The sequence below is a fragment of the Nelumbo lutea genome, chromosome 4 (genome assembly GCF_056320005.1).
Source record: "Nelumbo lutea isolate HS-2025 chromosome 4, American lotus-T2T, whole genome shotgun sequence".
Classification (NCBI taxonomy): Eukaryota; Viridiplantae; Streptophyta; class Magnoliopsida; order Proteales; family Nelumbonaceae; genus Nelumbo; species Nelumbo lutea.
Genome location: NC_142687.1, coordinates 46739906 through 46754990, shown reverse-complemented (window position 1 = coordinate 46754990; position 15085 = coordinate 46739906). Strand labels below are relative to the sequence as shown.

Below are 15085 nucleotides of genomic sequence, written 5' to 3'. Positions count from 1 at the left end.
TGCTTAGTAAGGGCATGTTTATGAAGCTTTAACCAGACCCCAAATTGACTTTAATTGTAACAATTTATGATTATATGATATACATTCACCAACTTGAGGGATGTAATTGTAATTAAACATATTTAGTGAATAAATAATATTATGTACCCAGCTGCTTGCTAGGTGTGAGAAACTTAATATAATCTCAACCGAGCAGAGCAGAACAGTGGGGTTTTCTCTTCCTTAGCTTACGGTTAGAGCATTTTTCTTCTTTCTTTTCCTTGTTGGTATCTTAACAGGTTACAAGAAACGAAAGGAAATCCTCTGACATGAGATTCTCTGGAATTCTTCAGTTATTGACACTTCATGAGCAATTAATGCATGTATCAATAGAATAGAGCAAACAATTATCCTTGATACAAAATGAAGAGGAAATGTATGGGCTTTGTGAACTGAAAGAGATTCCAATTAGCTTACATCCTTGAGATTTGGAGTGGAACTGTGGTTTCAATAGTTTCATCCCTCAAAGAAATCAGCTGGAGGAATTCCAACTTACCTAGGTTCTTCAGTAGATGCTTGCGGCAGTCTCCAGCAGCATACACTCCAGCTGAATAAGCTCCATGTACTGACCCTGCATGCTCCATACTCACAGCCTCCCCAGCAAAAAATAGGTTACCTACAGGTGCTTGAAGCCTCTGATACAAATCCTCAGGCTGGCCAACCACGTCATAAGAGTAGGAACCAAGAGAATTGGGATCAGTTCCCCAACGTGATACAAGATACTGCACCTGCAAATCAAAATTGATGATTGAACAGAAGATTCTAGCCTCAAATACAGCTCCTTAAGTAGGGTTACAGATTGACAATGTGATATTCTTGAGTGACCGCCGCCTTTTTTATTTTTGTATTTTAGATATTGTACAAATAAGAACAAAAGGAGCATGAACCATGTAATAAAACAGTGTCACATGGTTAATGAGTATAAATCATGTACAACAATGTATATAAGGCCTCCCTGCACAGCAAATAGACCACCACATCGGCTGCCTCTCCATCCTTCCAATGACCAATTCAAGGGCATAGCCTTTTCTTCAATCTGTTGCACTCCTTCCAAAAGCACCAACATAATAATAAAGAGAACAAATTCCACAATATATGACATTGGCTACCAAAACCCCTTAATGGCCATGAAGAGAACCAGATAATCTTTGAGTATACAATTATAACTGATGCAACCAAACGTCACAAATATTTATGGAAGAGGTTAATTCAGCAAAAAGAACAAATGACAAATTTGAAGCTTTACAAACAACAAAGTTATCATCCAGCTTCTTTTCTCTTAACCTGAGATTTAATCCAATTTCATAATCTTATCTACCATTGAGTCCACATAAAGAAGCAGATTATAGATGGGGCATTGAACTTTTGTTTCCAATTGAAAAATCATCTGAATTTAATACGTTGTTTTTCTTTTTTCTTTTTTTTTTTTTGAGTAATTAGGTGGGTAACATAGACTTCTCATAAAAGGAGGAAAACATTTTCTCCACAGCTTTTCCTATGAGCAGACTTCTTTGCAAATAACTAATCCAAACACAGTTGAGTCAAAACATTTCATCATACCTTTAGACAATTTATTATGATGAATAGCATCATTCTATGCAACTCTGAAAGAATTCTTTTATTTCAGAATATAATTTTGATAAAAAGAGATGATTCTCCTAAACAAAAATGTCACATATGTAGGAAGAAAATTATAGATAAGTACTGAATTTCATAGCGCTTACCGGCTCTGTTGCTTCAGGAAGCATCTTCTTGAGCTGTAACATCGCAAAATTAACTGTAGCCTCATCAGATAACTTCTCCATGTCATATGCAAACCTTCCAGCAGCCATATAGACAAGCACAGGGTGACCGGTAGCTTTGTGAAGATTTAGAAAATAGCCACAAGCATAAGATGTTGATGCAACAACACCCAACAGTTCCACATTTGGCCAGAATACCGTGTCAAAGCACAATGCAATTTTATTCTCAATGCCAACACCCAATTTAGAAATTGCATCAACCTTCCACTGGGGTAACCTTGGCTCAAATTCAATTAGATTGGCTTTGAGAACCCCAAGGGGTACAGTTATGACAGCAGCATCTGCAACAAAGTTTCTCCCATCCTCAACAGTGACCACCACTTTACTATGGCAATCAGCAATCTTCTTAACCCTTCATCAAGATTTATAAAATAATTAGAATTTACAGAATGAATAAGAACAAAAACAAGACTGCTAGTAATGATTAGTACAATAGACCAATTGTAACTGAATAAGAACAAAAACTGACTTCATCAAGATCTAACTGAACTTACATAAATCAGTTAGATTTTTAAATCCAAATTTCTTGTAAAAGATAATTGTAACAGAATTTGTGTTCCTATTCATGTATAAAGGGACAAGGAAAAATTTTTCCTATATCCAAATTCCTAGTAGAACACAATAACAGAACAGGCACAGAAATACATTCAGAAGAATGAAACAGTGTAGATAACTATCAGAAATTAGGCTATACCTATGAAAGAAAATGGGTTGTTACTGAGTCCTCAAACTTTACCCCACTGTATTCATTATTTTTTCCCTATATGTAGATGGTATCCTTCTAGGGGTGGCAATTTTGACCCCAACCCATCTGACCCACCTGTACCCACCCACTTTAGTAAAGGGTCATTATGGGTCGAGTGACCCATTTGGGTCAAGGAAAAAGGGTCAGGGTGGAGTTGGGTTGAGGGTACCCATGGGTTGAAATTAACACTAGTCATCTACCAAATTAGCTTTTAGGGTTTGAAGCAAGTGTTAAAAAAAGAAGCTGGAAAATTTTGAGGAGCTTTCAGTGGTTGTAGCAACCGGCACCACCAATCTTGCTGCCGTCTATATCACTAATCTTTCCGTCGCCGGTATGTCCATCCCGATTTTGTTCTTCTTCCTCTTCTCATCGCCACTGCTGGTATCAGATATCAGTTTCAAATCTATTATTCTACCTTTCCTCCTCCTCCCCTCTTCTTATTATTCTTATCACCGCCGGTGGCCAATACCACCGATCTAGATTTCAGATCTACTCCTCCTCCTCCCCTCTTCTTACTCTTTTTATCGCCGTCTCTGGTACCACCGATTAGGTCTTCTGACTCTTACTTCTCCCCTCTTCTTATTCTGGCATTGGGCCAGATCTAGAATGGCATGGCCACCAATTACAGGAACCAGAGCAGAGGTGATTTTTTTTGCAATTTTTACATTTTTATTATATATTAAAATTGCATCATTCTCTTTATTTTTTGGTATTATCTGAAGTATATGATCGTTTTGATTTTTTTATATTTTAATTATTTTCTGTAATTTATTATTTTTTGTTGAAATATATAAATTTTGAAAATTTTATGATTTCAGGTATTTTACACAATTCTTGTTTTTTATCTTTTTTGTTGAAATATATTTATTTTGAATTTTTATCAATTTATGTATTTTATGTAATTTCTATTTTTGTGAAATATATATTTTAAATTTTCCTTGTTTCTGCAATTTGTATTGTTTTTTCTGTGAGTTTTTGTTTTTTTCTTTTGCTAATTTTGTGTTTTTATCATTTCTTTGTATTTTTGTCTTTTTCTGTAATTTTTTTATATTTATAGATTTATTTGGTATAATATTTATATTTTCTTAATATTTGCATTGTGTTAATGGGTCATATGGGTGGGTCAGGGTCAAGGTTGGTTATGACCCACTAATACCCAATAAATATGGTGGCAATGGGTCAATGGGTCAATATGGGTGGGTTGGTACTCAACCCACACCCAACCCAACCCAACCCACCCATTTGCCACCCCTATATCCTACTTTGTGGCATACAAGGAAAAGCAATAAATGCAAATAGAGAATATGCAAACCCTTAATGTTCCAAATATTTTACATGTGTGGATAAGAATTAAACTGGGATATGTTTTAACAATGAGGAAACCATGATTTGTTGTTAGCAGAAAGAGAAACTTTCCACAAAAAGCAGATATTTCATACAGATCAAGCTACAGAACACCTCTGTTATATAACCAAGATTTTTTTCTCCTAAGTCAAGCATACCTGTGATTCAAGCATATATCAATATCTTTTGCCAAAGCCTTTATTACAGGGTAATAACCTTGTTTCATTAGTCCATGACCACCAGAAGGAACATTTTCCTGCATCAAATTTGCCAAAATATACTCAGCCAAGTTACCTCCTAGATAAATAAACCAACATCGACTTTAAGAATATACTAATATTCTACTTCTACCAAACAGAAACCAGCACAAATGTCTGAAGTTTCTATAAACTAACAAAGTAGAAAAATATTGAACTTCACTTTTTATATATTAAAAAGAAACACCTGAAGAATGATATACTTAAGTTATTTATTTGTTCAATGGGCATGGTCAAAAAAAAAACCACTAATTTGAGTGTGTTTCATCAAATATTATCTTTCTGGTTTTAATTTTTTTTATTGGAAGCGGTAACTTCATTAATACAGTATTAAGTACAACTGTCAACCCCTAAACAGGTATTGAGTCCCCAGTAATCTTTATTACAAAACTGCCCAGAACATACCCTCCCTCACAGTCCCTTGTTTTAAATTCCCAATTCTTTTTATTAGCAAACATCATTTTAAACAAAACAATAATTTTTTAAAACACATAACTATTGAGGTTTTCTTTCATAAAAAGAGGTAGCACAAGGACTAAAATGTTTTTGCTTTTTACTTAATATTTAAATGTGTAAGTCCATCATCTCAAGCATCGCAAGACTGTTAAAAAAAAATAGGAATGAGGTCATCTTAGGGTCTCAAGAAATGAGCTCTCTCTCTGGTGGCAATGTAATTTTAGATTTTTTTGTTTTATTTGTATACTGATTAAAAAGTAGAAGCTCTACCAATTGAATCAAGTAGGAAAGCTTACTAGACAAGCCTACATATCTATGTTCTGAGAAATATTTACCATCTGAAAAGTGGAAAAAATGGAGTCTTTGTCTAACATGCATGCAATGGTGCAATTATCTAAGTTTCACCCTTTTAGATGCTTCTTCAGATTTATTGCTGATACTAACTAGCAGTTACAAAGTTGTATAATTGTATCCATTTTTCCTCATACTATGCACCGATCAGATATATCATGGCCAAATCCTCAAAAAAAATGGTGTCTTCCACTATGGAATCTAATAAGTGAGATTTTGAGTAAGTGCTTACATAATCTTCTTCTGTCCAAAAAAAAATGATTCATCGAAATAATGAATCACCCATTCCATTGATATGGGCACATCTGAGATCACCAACGTTCAGGAGTTCCTCTATTGAATCCTTCTTCTTCTTATTGTTACTGGGTATCTCATTCATACACATCTTGTCTTTGTTTCCCAAGCCTCTAGTGTGTTAAAGATGATAGTGCTCGAAAAGATCAAATCTTTGATGAGTCCATTATGTATGATGGACTATTGAAAACTTCTAGACAGATATCCTAAATATGAACTGAATTATTTCCGGTTAGCACAGAAGAATCCTTCTGCCAAACTGAATATAGTTATCAATACAGTTGCAGACTGATAGCTTGGCAACAAGGTCCTCCATGAATGCCTCGTTTGGCTAGATCCAGCCTTTGATTATATTGAATTTGAAATATTAATACAGCATACAGTGTACTTTGTGCATCATATCACCTCATATATGGCAACAAAAGCTTGTTACCATTTACTCTTTTTAACAGTTTAACTGCCATAGTTTGAGGACTACAACCTGAAGCAAAAGTAGCAAGCTATCTAATTTTATAGTAAACAAGGGTAGAAAATAGAAGCTTAACCCTCCTCCCCCCCCTGCTCTGAGCAGTTGCTCTTCTATTCTTCTCCCTTCATCCACCCCCCCCCCCTCTCTCTCTAAATAAAGAGATCCTTTCTTTTTTCCTTTCTCCCCTTTTCCTCCAAGTCTTTGTGCATGTATGTAAAAATCTGGGGCTTACATGACATTGTTATTCTTGTAATAGAACCCACTTTTAATCCTTTATAATCAAAGTCACCTTTTCTAAAAAAACAACAATAATACCAATTTTGAAATGTAATATTTTCAGAAAATGTTATTTTTTCCAATTGTTGGTTGTAAATTTTCTTTGTATGTTTAATCATGTAATTGCAATGCTATGTTTTTAAAATTTATCTCAATAACTTGCCATGTTAAATATGTTCAGTTTTTTTTTCTTTTCTTTTTTTTTTTTTTGATGATTAACCCAATTCAAAATTATTCCAGTATCCCACATGTATTGCAGTTCTGACCAAGTTATGTACTAGCCACCCAAAGTTAATGTTCCAACTTTTAGTAATTTCCCCCAAAGAATGGCTTCTTTCATCCAGGTGAGAAATTCCATTAACTGAGAAATGAGAGGAATATGTGGGGACCAAAATGTTTTCCACTAATGATATCCTTAGAGGATGGTCTTGGGTGGCTGCATCATTGACATCGAGGTAAAGTCCACAACCAATTTAGAAGTCACCAGGTCACAACCACATAAAGCTGAATTTTCATGGTTGTTCAATAGGGAACCCAGGACCTTCAGGTATTGGTAGGGTGTTTCCAAAATGAGCATGGCACCATAATAGCATTATACTCAGGACCAATAGGCCAAAGTGGCTTGGTGACAGATAAAACAAGAGCAATTTTACATGGGATGAGAGTGGCTAAAGCACTCAACTTGGAGAATATACTAGTGGAACTCAATTCAAGGCTAGTAGTAGAATGGGTAAAGAACAACAGTGAAGGGACGTGGAAATTCAGATATGTCATGAGAGAAATTACTGGCTAGTGAGTTGTCAAATTTCCAATGGATCCATAGACTGGAAAATAAATTGGTTGATGCAGTAGCCAAACAAGGGATGAACAACACAGATTTTTATAGGGCTAAATTGTGATATGAGTAAATCTAACCACAGATCAGTGAGATAGGTATGGGTGCACAGCCTATATAATTCATTCATTCTTATGAGCTTAATAAAACTTGTACAGTTATATATATATATATATATATATATATATACACACACACAGAGAGAGAGAGAAAACCATATGGCTACATGGAAGATTCCCCAATTAACAGATGCGCCCCAAAAATAATGTTAAGCTATTAAGCCATAGTAACTTTTTGGTACTTCTCTGTTTTTCTTTTTTTATTCTAATAGGCCTAAGTCTTTTTATTTGTTTATTCTAGCAGCCACCCTACTAAGGGCCTTCTTGTAATTTTGCAATCAATTATGATTAGAACTAATAAAACACAATTATGGGGCTGGGAGGCTGTTACATTTCTCTTCTCTCAAAACCCTATTTTTTTCTCATCTCTCTTCCTTGTGATCTGAATCTTCTCTTATTTTCTATCTATTTTTTCTTAATTGAAAAAGGAGATTCTTCCTTTTCTGTTTTAGCCACTATTTTTCCTCAGCCTACCCCAAAACTATATCAGAAGCATTATCAAAACCTCAATGGAGGGATGCTATGAGAACTGAAATGGAAGCATTGCTTAAGAACAATAAATGGAAGATTGTCGACTAGCTTGAGAGGAAGGAACAAATTGGTTGTCAATGGGTGTATACCATTAAGTGTTATGCAGATGACACTATTGAACGGTATAAGGTGAGACTTACAACTAAGGGGCAAACATAAAAGATCCAGCTACCTAAATCCATGATGAACTACTAGAAAGAAGACACCCTACTCAGATAACAACAACATTAACAACTCAGAGATGCCACGTACCTGATCCCAGGTCTTTAGTGAGATCATATCAGCATCCGCAGCAAACCAAGCTTCCATTCTGCATACGTACCACTGCATGACTTCATGTGCAAGTCCTTCTTGTCTTCAAAAAGGATATTAGTGTGCATCAGTAAAATCAATTTCTCCCACATCTGGGTTAGGAAATAGAAAAAAGTGAAGGCATGGGGCACATTTAATTATTTCTCCGGACCTTAAATGTGGATGCCTATCCAAAACAATTGAAATGGCCTGAAGAATGGACATGTCTTCACTATGTTCATCCCTTACTTTCTCCGTCTGGAGTGCTCAAGAAATTCATCATTAATTTGTTAATAGCTATTGAAGCACAATCAAAGTTGTAACATAACAAGTGGATATAAAATTTAATTTAAAGTAAAGAGGTTTTTTGAGAAAAGGTATAGAAAAGTAACTTGTTAACATAACAAGTTAATTTAAAGCAAATATGTAAACCTCTTTGAGAATTTTCTTGAATATCTCTCCAACTTCAATGACCAGCTGTTGAGGAATTTGACGGCCATCCACATCAAAAAGCACAAAACTGCAATACCATACCCAGATGTGAGATTGGTGATACTTCAAACGTTATCATATGGCATGACTAGGGTTAGCAAACAGTGAAGCTATATTTAGGGTTATTTATATAAACCAGCAGGAATAGCAAGTTATACACATTTATTAATAATAAAGAAATAAATAGGACAGAGGCAACAAATTTGGGCTAGGTCAAGGAAAAAACAATCCCAACCCAACTAAAAATATAAAAATAAATTCTCATTAAGTAGCCACTCCAAAGAAAAAAAAAAGAAAAAGAAAAAAATAAAATAAGGTAATGGGTTTCTGGAAGAGTCAGGTTAATAATTTCAGAAATTAGTCTATCCCATGTAAAATAAATGAGAATACTGATTTGATCAGCTGTCTCTGGGATGTGAAATCTATGACTGAGAAATGGACAATAAGCATGAAAGGTGTGACAAAACTTACCTTTCTAGATCATGGTCATATAACACAGAGTTATCACCACTAGTGCGGTACAGTGGAAGTCCTAGACAACGTATCAGTGGTGCCAAGGAATTCTCATTGCAAACACCATGTAACCTGAATCAATCAAAATTTAGAATACATATATATTGAGAAAACAACTTTTTTTTCTTGTTTTTCTTTGTCTTTTATGTCTTTTCCTTACTGCAACATGGACATGAATGCATATATATATATATATATATATATATATGATGGCCAGAAAGAGACATTTCTAAGGTTGACAGCACAAGTAGTAACAAAAGAAATATGAACTTGCCATGACGCCCCCATGTCAACAGGGCAACCAAATGAGTAGTCAGTATGAATACGACCACCAAGTCTATCCCGTGATTCTAGCAAGAGAACCTATACATGATTAGAACATTAAGTCAGTTAAGAAAGTGGAAAAAATAAACCTGATCACCTAGAAGAGACACATATGAGGTGGAAACCGGTCACCTTAAAAGATGCATTAAAGAGAGCACGAGCAGCTGCTATTCCCGAAATCCCACCACCTATTACAATGACCGAAGGAGAGGAAAGTTGTTGCCTCTCAAGAAGTGAGACAAAAGTTCCTAAAGATGGGAAAACTAAATATCTTAAGATTTCATGCTTGAATAAAATTGATCTAAAAGAATAAGATACAAACAAATAAAGAATAGAAGTTAAATGAAACAGAGAACTTATAACCAATACAGCACATACCAAAATTCAATTTTTTTTGTCATTTATTTTAATCGGGAAAAATACAAAGTGAACTCATTGTATGGATATTGAAAGAAGATTTAGCCACAAGTTCGTTATTAGTACAACTGTATAACTAGCCCGCAATCAATAAGTGGTTTAGTGATAGATAAATTATGAAACATGAGAGAAACTCTGGAGTCAAGATATTATATATATATATATATATATATTTTTTTTTTTTTTCATAGAGTCATCTTCGTAAATACTAAATGTCATAATTAACTAACTATTCTCTTGTTGATAATTTTGTTTATAAATAAAAAGAGAATTATAAGCTGACATTTAATGGATTGGCAGTGAAATTTTCTCCTAAACAAATTTGTTTCTAGTGGCCTCTTTGAAACTGAAAGTTCTTGGATAAGAAGTTGCATAGATAGGTTAAAATTTGTGATATGAATAAAAAGATGTGTAGGAAATAAGTTCAACCTCCTCATGTTTGCCAAAAGTCAAAATGTCTGTGCTAAGTGGCAACCCTTGTTCCTGTCATCCATTAGATTAGGGACCCCATGGATGGGTCATAAGTTCAAACTGAGTAACCTTATTATTCCATCATGTATTGCCCTTTTACTAGTAATACTGTCTTTAGAAGTTTCAAATGTAATGCCCAGAGAACTTCATTTTGTATATGATACAGTATGCTATTGGCACAAAATAAGCCAGATGAAGAGGTAAAAGACAGTTGTGCTTGAGCATTTTTAGCTATATTCTTCATAATCGGTTCCGTATCCAACTTGTATACTTAGGGCACCATTTTATCCAACTTTGACGAAAAAGTAAAATTTCCAATAAAAAAGTACTAAAGGCATCACCAAAAATACCAATCTAAGAAAGTTGCCAAAGATGCATCTACCATTCTTCTAAAAGACCAGTAAAATTATCACCCAAAAGAAAAAACTTTTTGAGGAATCAAGGGGGAGGCTAAAGAAAATAAAAAAGAAAAGATAAACTATTCCTAATAAACAAACATTAATGGCAAGAACAAACAAATGGCTAGCATTCTTAATAAAACAGAAGATAAGAATTCTGATAAATAAATACTAATATCAAGATGGAACCATTAATATAAAAACCGAAAAGGAACAAACAAAAGGCTGGCATTCTTAAAAAACAAACATTCATATCAAGATTCTGATAAAACAGAACATGGAAATTCACCATTTCTACAGTTGTTACTTTTGCCTTTCTACATTTTTCTACTCTGGTAGTTGAAAGTAGTTGCTTCAGGGAATAGGGGACCACAAGTCTACAACATTTTTCAAGCATTGACCAAAAAAGATTTTTAAAAGAAAAAAAGCCAATAATGTTCTAATAAAAATCAAATAAACTCTACTATTCCGATAATTATAACAAATGTGCATCTTCCATATGTCTCCAAGCACTAGCCAAGATAATCAAGTAGCCTTCTTAGAAACAATTCCCACAGAACAAGCCCATGTGTGCTACAGCCATAGAAAGAGGAAAGAGAACGAAAAAAAAAAACAATACTAGTGTCCAAACAAACTAGATCAAAACAATCCCGATAGTAGTAGATACATCACGCATTAAATCACAAAACACGAAGATCCAATATCCAAAATCGGAAGAAAAACTTCAACTAACCATCAACCAAATCGTTGCAGATCGATTCCTTGGGCTCCATTATAAAAACCAGAAAACAGCAAAGATTGAAAAGCGTTCAAGGGTGTATAGGAATCAAGAAATTAGAAACTAACTGGAAGGAATGATAAAGGATAAAGATCAGAAGGCCGGCAACAAAGTTGCTGGAATTCGACGAACAACGCAGCTTATCAAACCAGCTCATACGTGAAATTAGTCAGTTCTTCAAAAATTAAAGAGACTGGGACGAGAAGACACGAGAACGGCAAAATGGAGGAGTTGGGTTTTGGCTTCACAGATCGATGAGTTCCTCTTCCATCTCTGAAACTCCCTTTTAACAACCAGAGACCCCCCCGCGAGTTGCCTCTCAAGTCTCTAACCGAACGAGAATTTTCTCAATTGGACGAAAGTGCCATTCCTTCTCACTCTCCAACCAACCCATTATGTAAGGGTATATTCGGCATCTGGAAAAGGTTTATTTATTGTGGAACTTTCTTGTAGGATTCGCCTTCCTGTGTAAAATGACCGGAGATACCCTTCCTTTTATGGGTATTTTAGTCTTTTCACCTGATAAGTGGTACACCGCACCTCTTATGTCGGCTTGGAGCGGTGGGAAGGCATGGAATGCCCTTCGCTTTTCAACAAATGACTCACGTTTGGCACTGTGCTGAGCATGAACTGATGTAAGGGCCCTTTTGTCTTTTAGTGAAGAGATTTTCTCGGATCTGGACCTTTTGTTGTAGGGACTGTTTGGACTCTTGCGACAAGTTGAAAGGGGACCAACCTGGATTTTCCGTATTACACGTGGATCTTACATGGGTTTTGGTTAAAACAAATATCGGGTAGCCCAATCACTCAATCAGTGCAGTCTAAGCAGACAAGCTCATCAATTTGATTACGTGGAGTCAGACCCCTCCGTCCAAGGCCGCTAAACGTGTGTGGGACCCAGGAAGAAACAGGGCTACCGTTACGAATTTCTGTTCGGGTTTTCGGGATTTATTCAACGTTGTCTGTCTGGATCGGACGGGAGCAGATGGTTCAACCGATGAAAGGTGATCAAATGAGTTTTCTAGGACGAGATCGGCTTCCGTCAGGGCAAACCCGTGCCCACACTTCTAGGACCAGGTTATTTGCCGAGTCTCATGGACTGAATTATCTAATTGGTTAATTAACTAGTAAGACCATGATTCAGCGAGATTTACAATTTTTTGTTTCGTCTATTTGGAAGATTTCTCTTCCATCATGTCATAAATCAAAAAAGAATAAAAATGTAAGATAGATAATAATAATAATATATATAATTGATGTATATTTATTATATTAAATAAAATAAATGTTATAAATGAGAATTATTTACTACTAATAATAGAAATGGCTAAAAATAAGAAGAAACAGAAATATCAAATGATTCATAAATCCACCAGCCCAACCATCTATACTATGGCCATGTTTGGGAGTAGACCTATTCATGGGTTAGGCTCGGGTTTGATTTTTGTCAAAATTCTAATGGGCCCGAGCCCAAGACAAGATAAAATTGGGCCCAAAGCCCAGCCCATGAATTGGTCTATGTGAGAGTGATCATCTTAAAAATAAATGCTTATCAAATAAGTGCTTAAAAACAATTGTTTATTCCAATAAGCACTTATTTGCATTTGGCACCCAACTTTTTCAAGTGCGTATTTATACTACTTATAAAAGAGCGAATTTCCCTTCTTTCTAGAATTTTCATTGGATATTTTCCTATCCCCCTTGTTTAAACATACAATGGGCATAAAGAGAGCATAATGTCCTTTACTCTCATTTTAGAAGTTGCCCACTTATAACTGCTCAAAAACAACTATCTATGAATTATAAATAGTTTTGTCTTAGAGATACTACCATGTGCAAATGCACGTAGTAGTTTACTAGTTTTAAAAAATAAGCACTTATTTCATATTGGGCATTTGGTAGTCTTTCTTCTCCAATAATCACTTAAATAAGCATTTGTAACTATTTTGTCCTTCATTTTCTTTCAAATTTTCAAAATATATCCCTATGAACTTTTATTATATTACTTTTATAAAAACACTTTTATGAAAGTACTTTTACAAAAGCATTTTTATAATAGTACTTTTACAAAATTTTCTTCTCCAATAATCACTTAAATAAGCATTTGTAACTATTTTGTCCTTCATTTTCTTTCAAATTTTCAAAATATATCCCTATAAACTTTTATTATATTACTTTTATAAAAACACTTTTATGAAAGTACTTTTATGAAAGCATTTTTACAAAAGCATTTTTATAACAGTACTTTTACAAAATTACTTTTATGAAAGTACTTTTATAAAAAACATTTTTACAAAAGTACATTTATGAAAGTACTTTTATAAAATTCAACTAGGGATAATTTTGGAAGAAAAATTTTGAGTAAGTGCTTATTGTTAAAAAAAGCTAGGAATTTGGGCTTAAAAAATAAGCACTTATTTTAGGCTTATTTCCCAAACATCAATAAGTGCTTAATGGTATGGTCCCGGCCCAAATAAACACTTATTTTTAAGCAAGCCCGAACATGGCCTATATTATATAGTGACATAGGCTACATCAGCAGCCCTCTCCTTCTCCATTCCCCCTTATCTTTCTCCCGTACCCCTTCACAACCCTTCCATGTAGCCAAGTGGTAACTCTCAAGTCCCACACTCTCTCTCTCTCTCTCTCTCTCTCTCTCTCTCTCTCTCTCATGTTCCCAATCACTTAGCCAATCCCCTTCTAAAATTTCTCCTAAACCATCCCTCCCACCTAAAACACCACTTAATTTAAATGCTCAATAAACCATCTAAAAACCAAAAACATGGTTAAATTAATTTGTCAAATATTTTTATATTTTCAATAATTACTACTATTATTGAATATTATTTAGTAAATATCAACACCCAAACTATAATCTTTCATAATTTTGGTAAATTGGAAAATTTAATTACTAAAAATTAATTGTTGAAAATTGTTTATTTTGAAAAATTAATTTCATAAATTTTTGAAAATTAATTATTGAAATCAATAATTATTGGAAAACTAATAATTAATTAAATTTTCATTGGAAATTTTATTTCAATAAATACAAATTTATTTTTTACATTTTCACTAATTTTATCAAAATCAGTATTTTTTTAGCAATAAGTAGTTATCGATATTATCAGTAATTTTGGTCAATTTATTAAAATTTAATGATATTATCAGTAATTTTGGTCAATTTATTAAAATTTAATGATATTATCAGATAATAATTAATTTTTTTCAGTAATTTGTCAATGGAAAATTAATTTCAATAAATATAAATTTACTTTTTATATTTTCAGTAATTTTGATTTTTACTATAATTTTTAGCAATAATTAGTGTTTTTGATAATTTAATTTAGTGGAGGTTAAATTATAAAACTTCCAAGTATTCAAATAAATAATTGGAATTTTTAAAAGTTTTCATAGGTATTGAATACTACGATTATAATTACCACAATTATTGGAACTATATTTATGGGTTTGGGGGATGACCCCCCCCAAGTTGGGCAAGTTTGGGGTAGGGGTCATACTCCCTGTCCCGACCCCAAGTTTTAAATTAATCCCCGTCTTTGACTCCAATCCCCATTGGAAAAAATTTAGTCTACATCCCTGGTCCCTAATGAGGAAGCCCCATCAAGGATCTAAATCCCCAAATTTTTAAATTAAAGGTTTGTTTTCAAAAAGGTATTTATTTAAAAAAAGGAAAAATTAAAATGCAAATAATAATTTAAATATATTTAGATATAATATAAATAATATTATAAATAACATAAATAATATTATATATTTAATACTATATATATATATATATATATATATATATATATATAATCAGGGTCGGTCGGGGTGTGGACTTCACTCCCTATCCCCTTCCCCAATTAGGTATTCCTATTAA

General features: G+C 33.8%; 1 protein-coding gene across 1 annotated transcript; it reads right to left on the bottom strand.

Moving 5' to 3' along the window:
• Window positions 1-348: 348 nt before the first annotated feature.
• LOC148855585 (polyamine oxidase 5-like) lies at window positions 349-11605 on the bottom strand. Its single transcript, XM_088983232.1, has 10 exons — window positions 11158-11605; window positions 9271-9386; window positions 9089-9177; window positions 8773-8886; window positions 8242-8329; window positions 7982-8067; window positions 7771-7873; window positions 4089-4186; window positions 1764-2193; window positions 349-767 (listed from the first exon to the last, which is right to left on the bottom strand). Exons 1-10 carry the CDS (start codon window positions 11195-11197, stop codon window positions 453-455), a joined length of 1479 nt encoding a protein of 492 aa, XP_088839358.1. The 5' UTR covers window positions 11198-11605; the 3' UTR covers window positions 349-452.
• Between the last annotated feature and the right edge of the window lie 3480 nt (window positions 11606-15085).

Excerpts from the sequence above, each read along its gene's own strand:
- LOC148855585 (XM_088983232.1), bottom strand. The coding sequence starts at position 11,197 with ATGGAGCCCAAGGAATCGATCTGCAACGATTTGGTTGATG. Across the intron at positions 4,187-7,770 it reads CACTAAAGACCTGGGATCAG|GAAAATGTTCCTTCTGGTGG; the intron begins GTACGTGGCATC and ends AATTTGATGCAG. Across the intron at positions 2,194-4,088 it reads GATATATGCTTGAATCACAG|GGTTAAGAAGATTGCTGATT; the intron begins GTATGCTTGACT and ends ATCTTGATGAAG.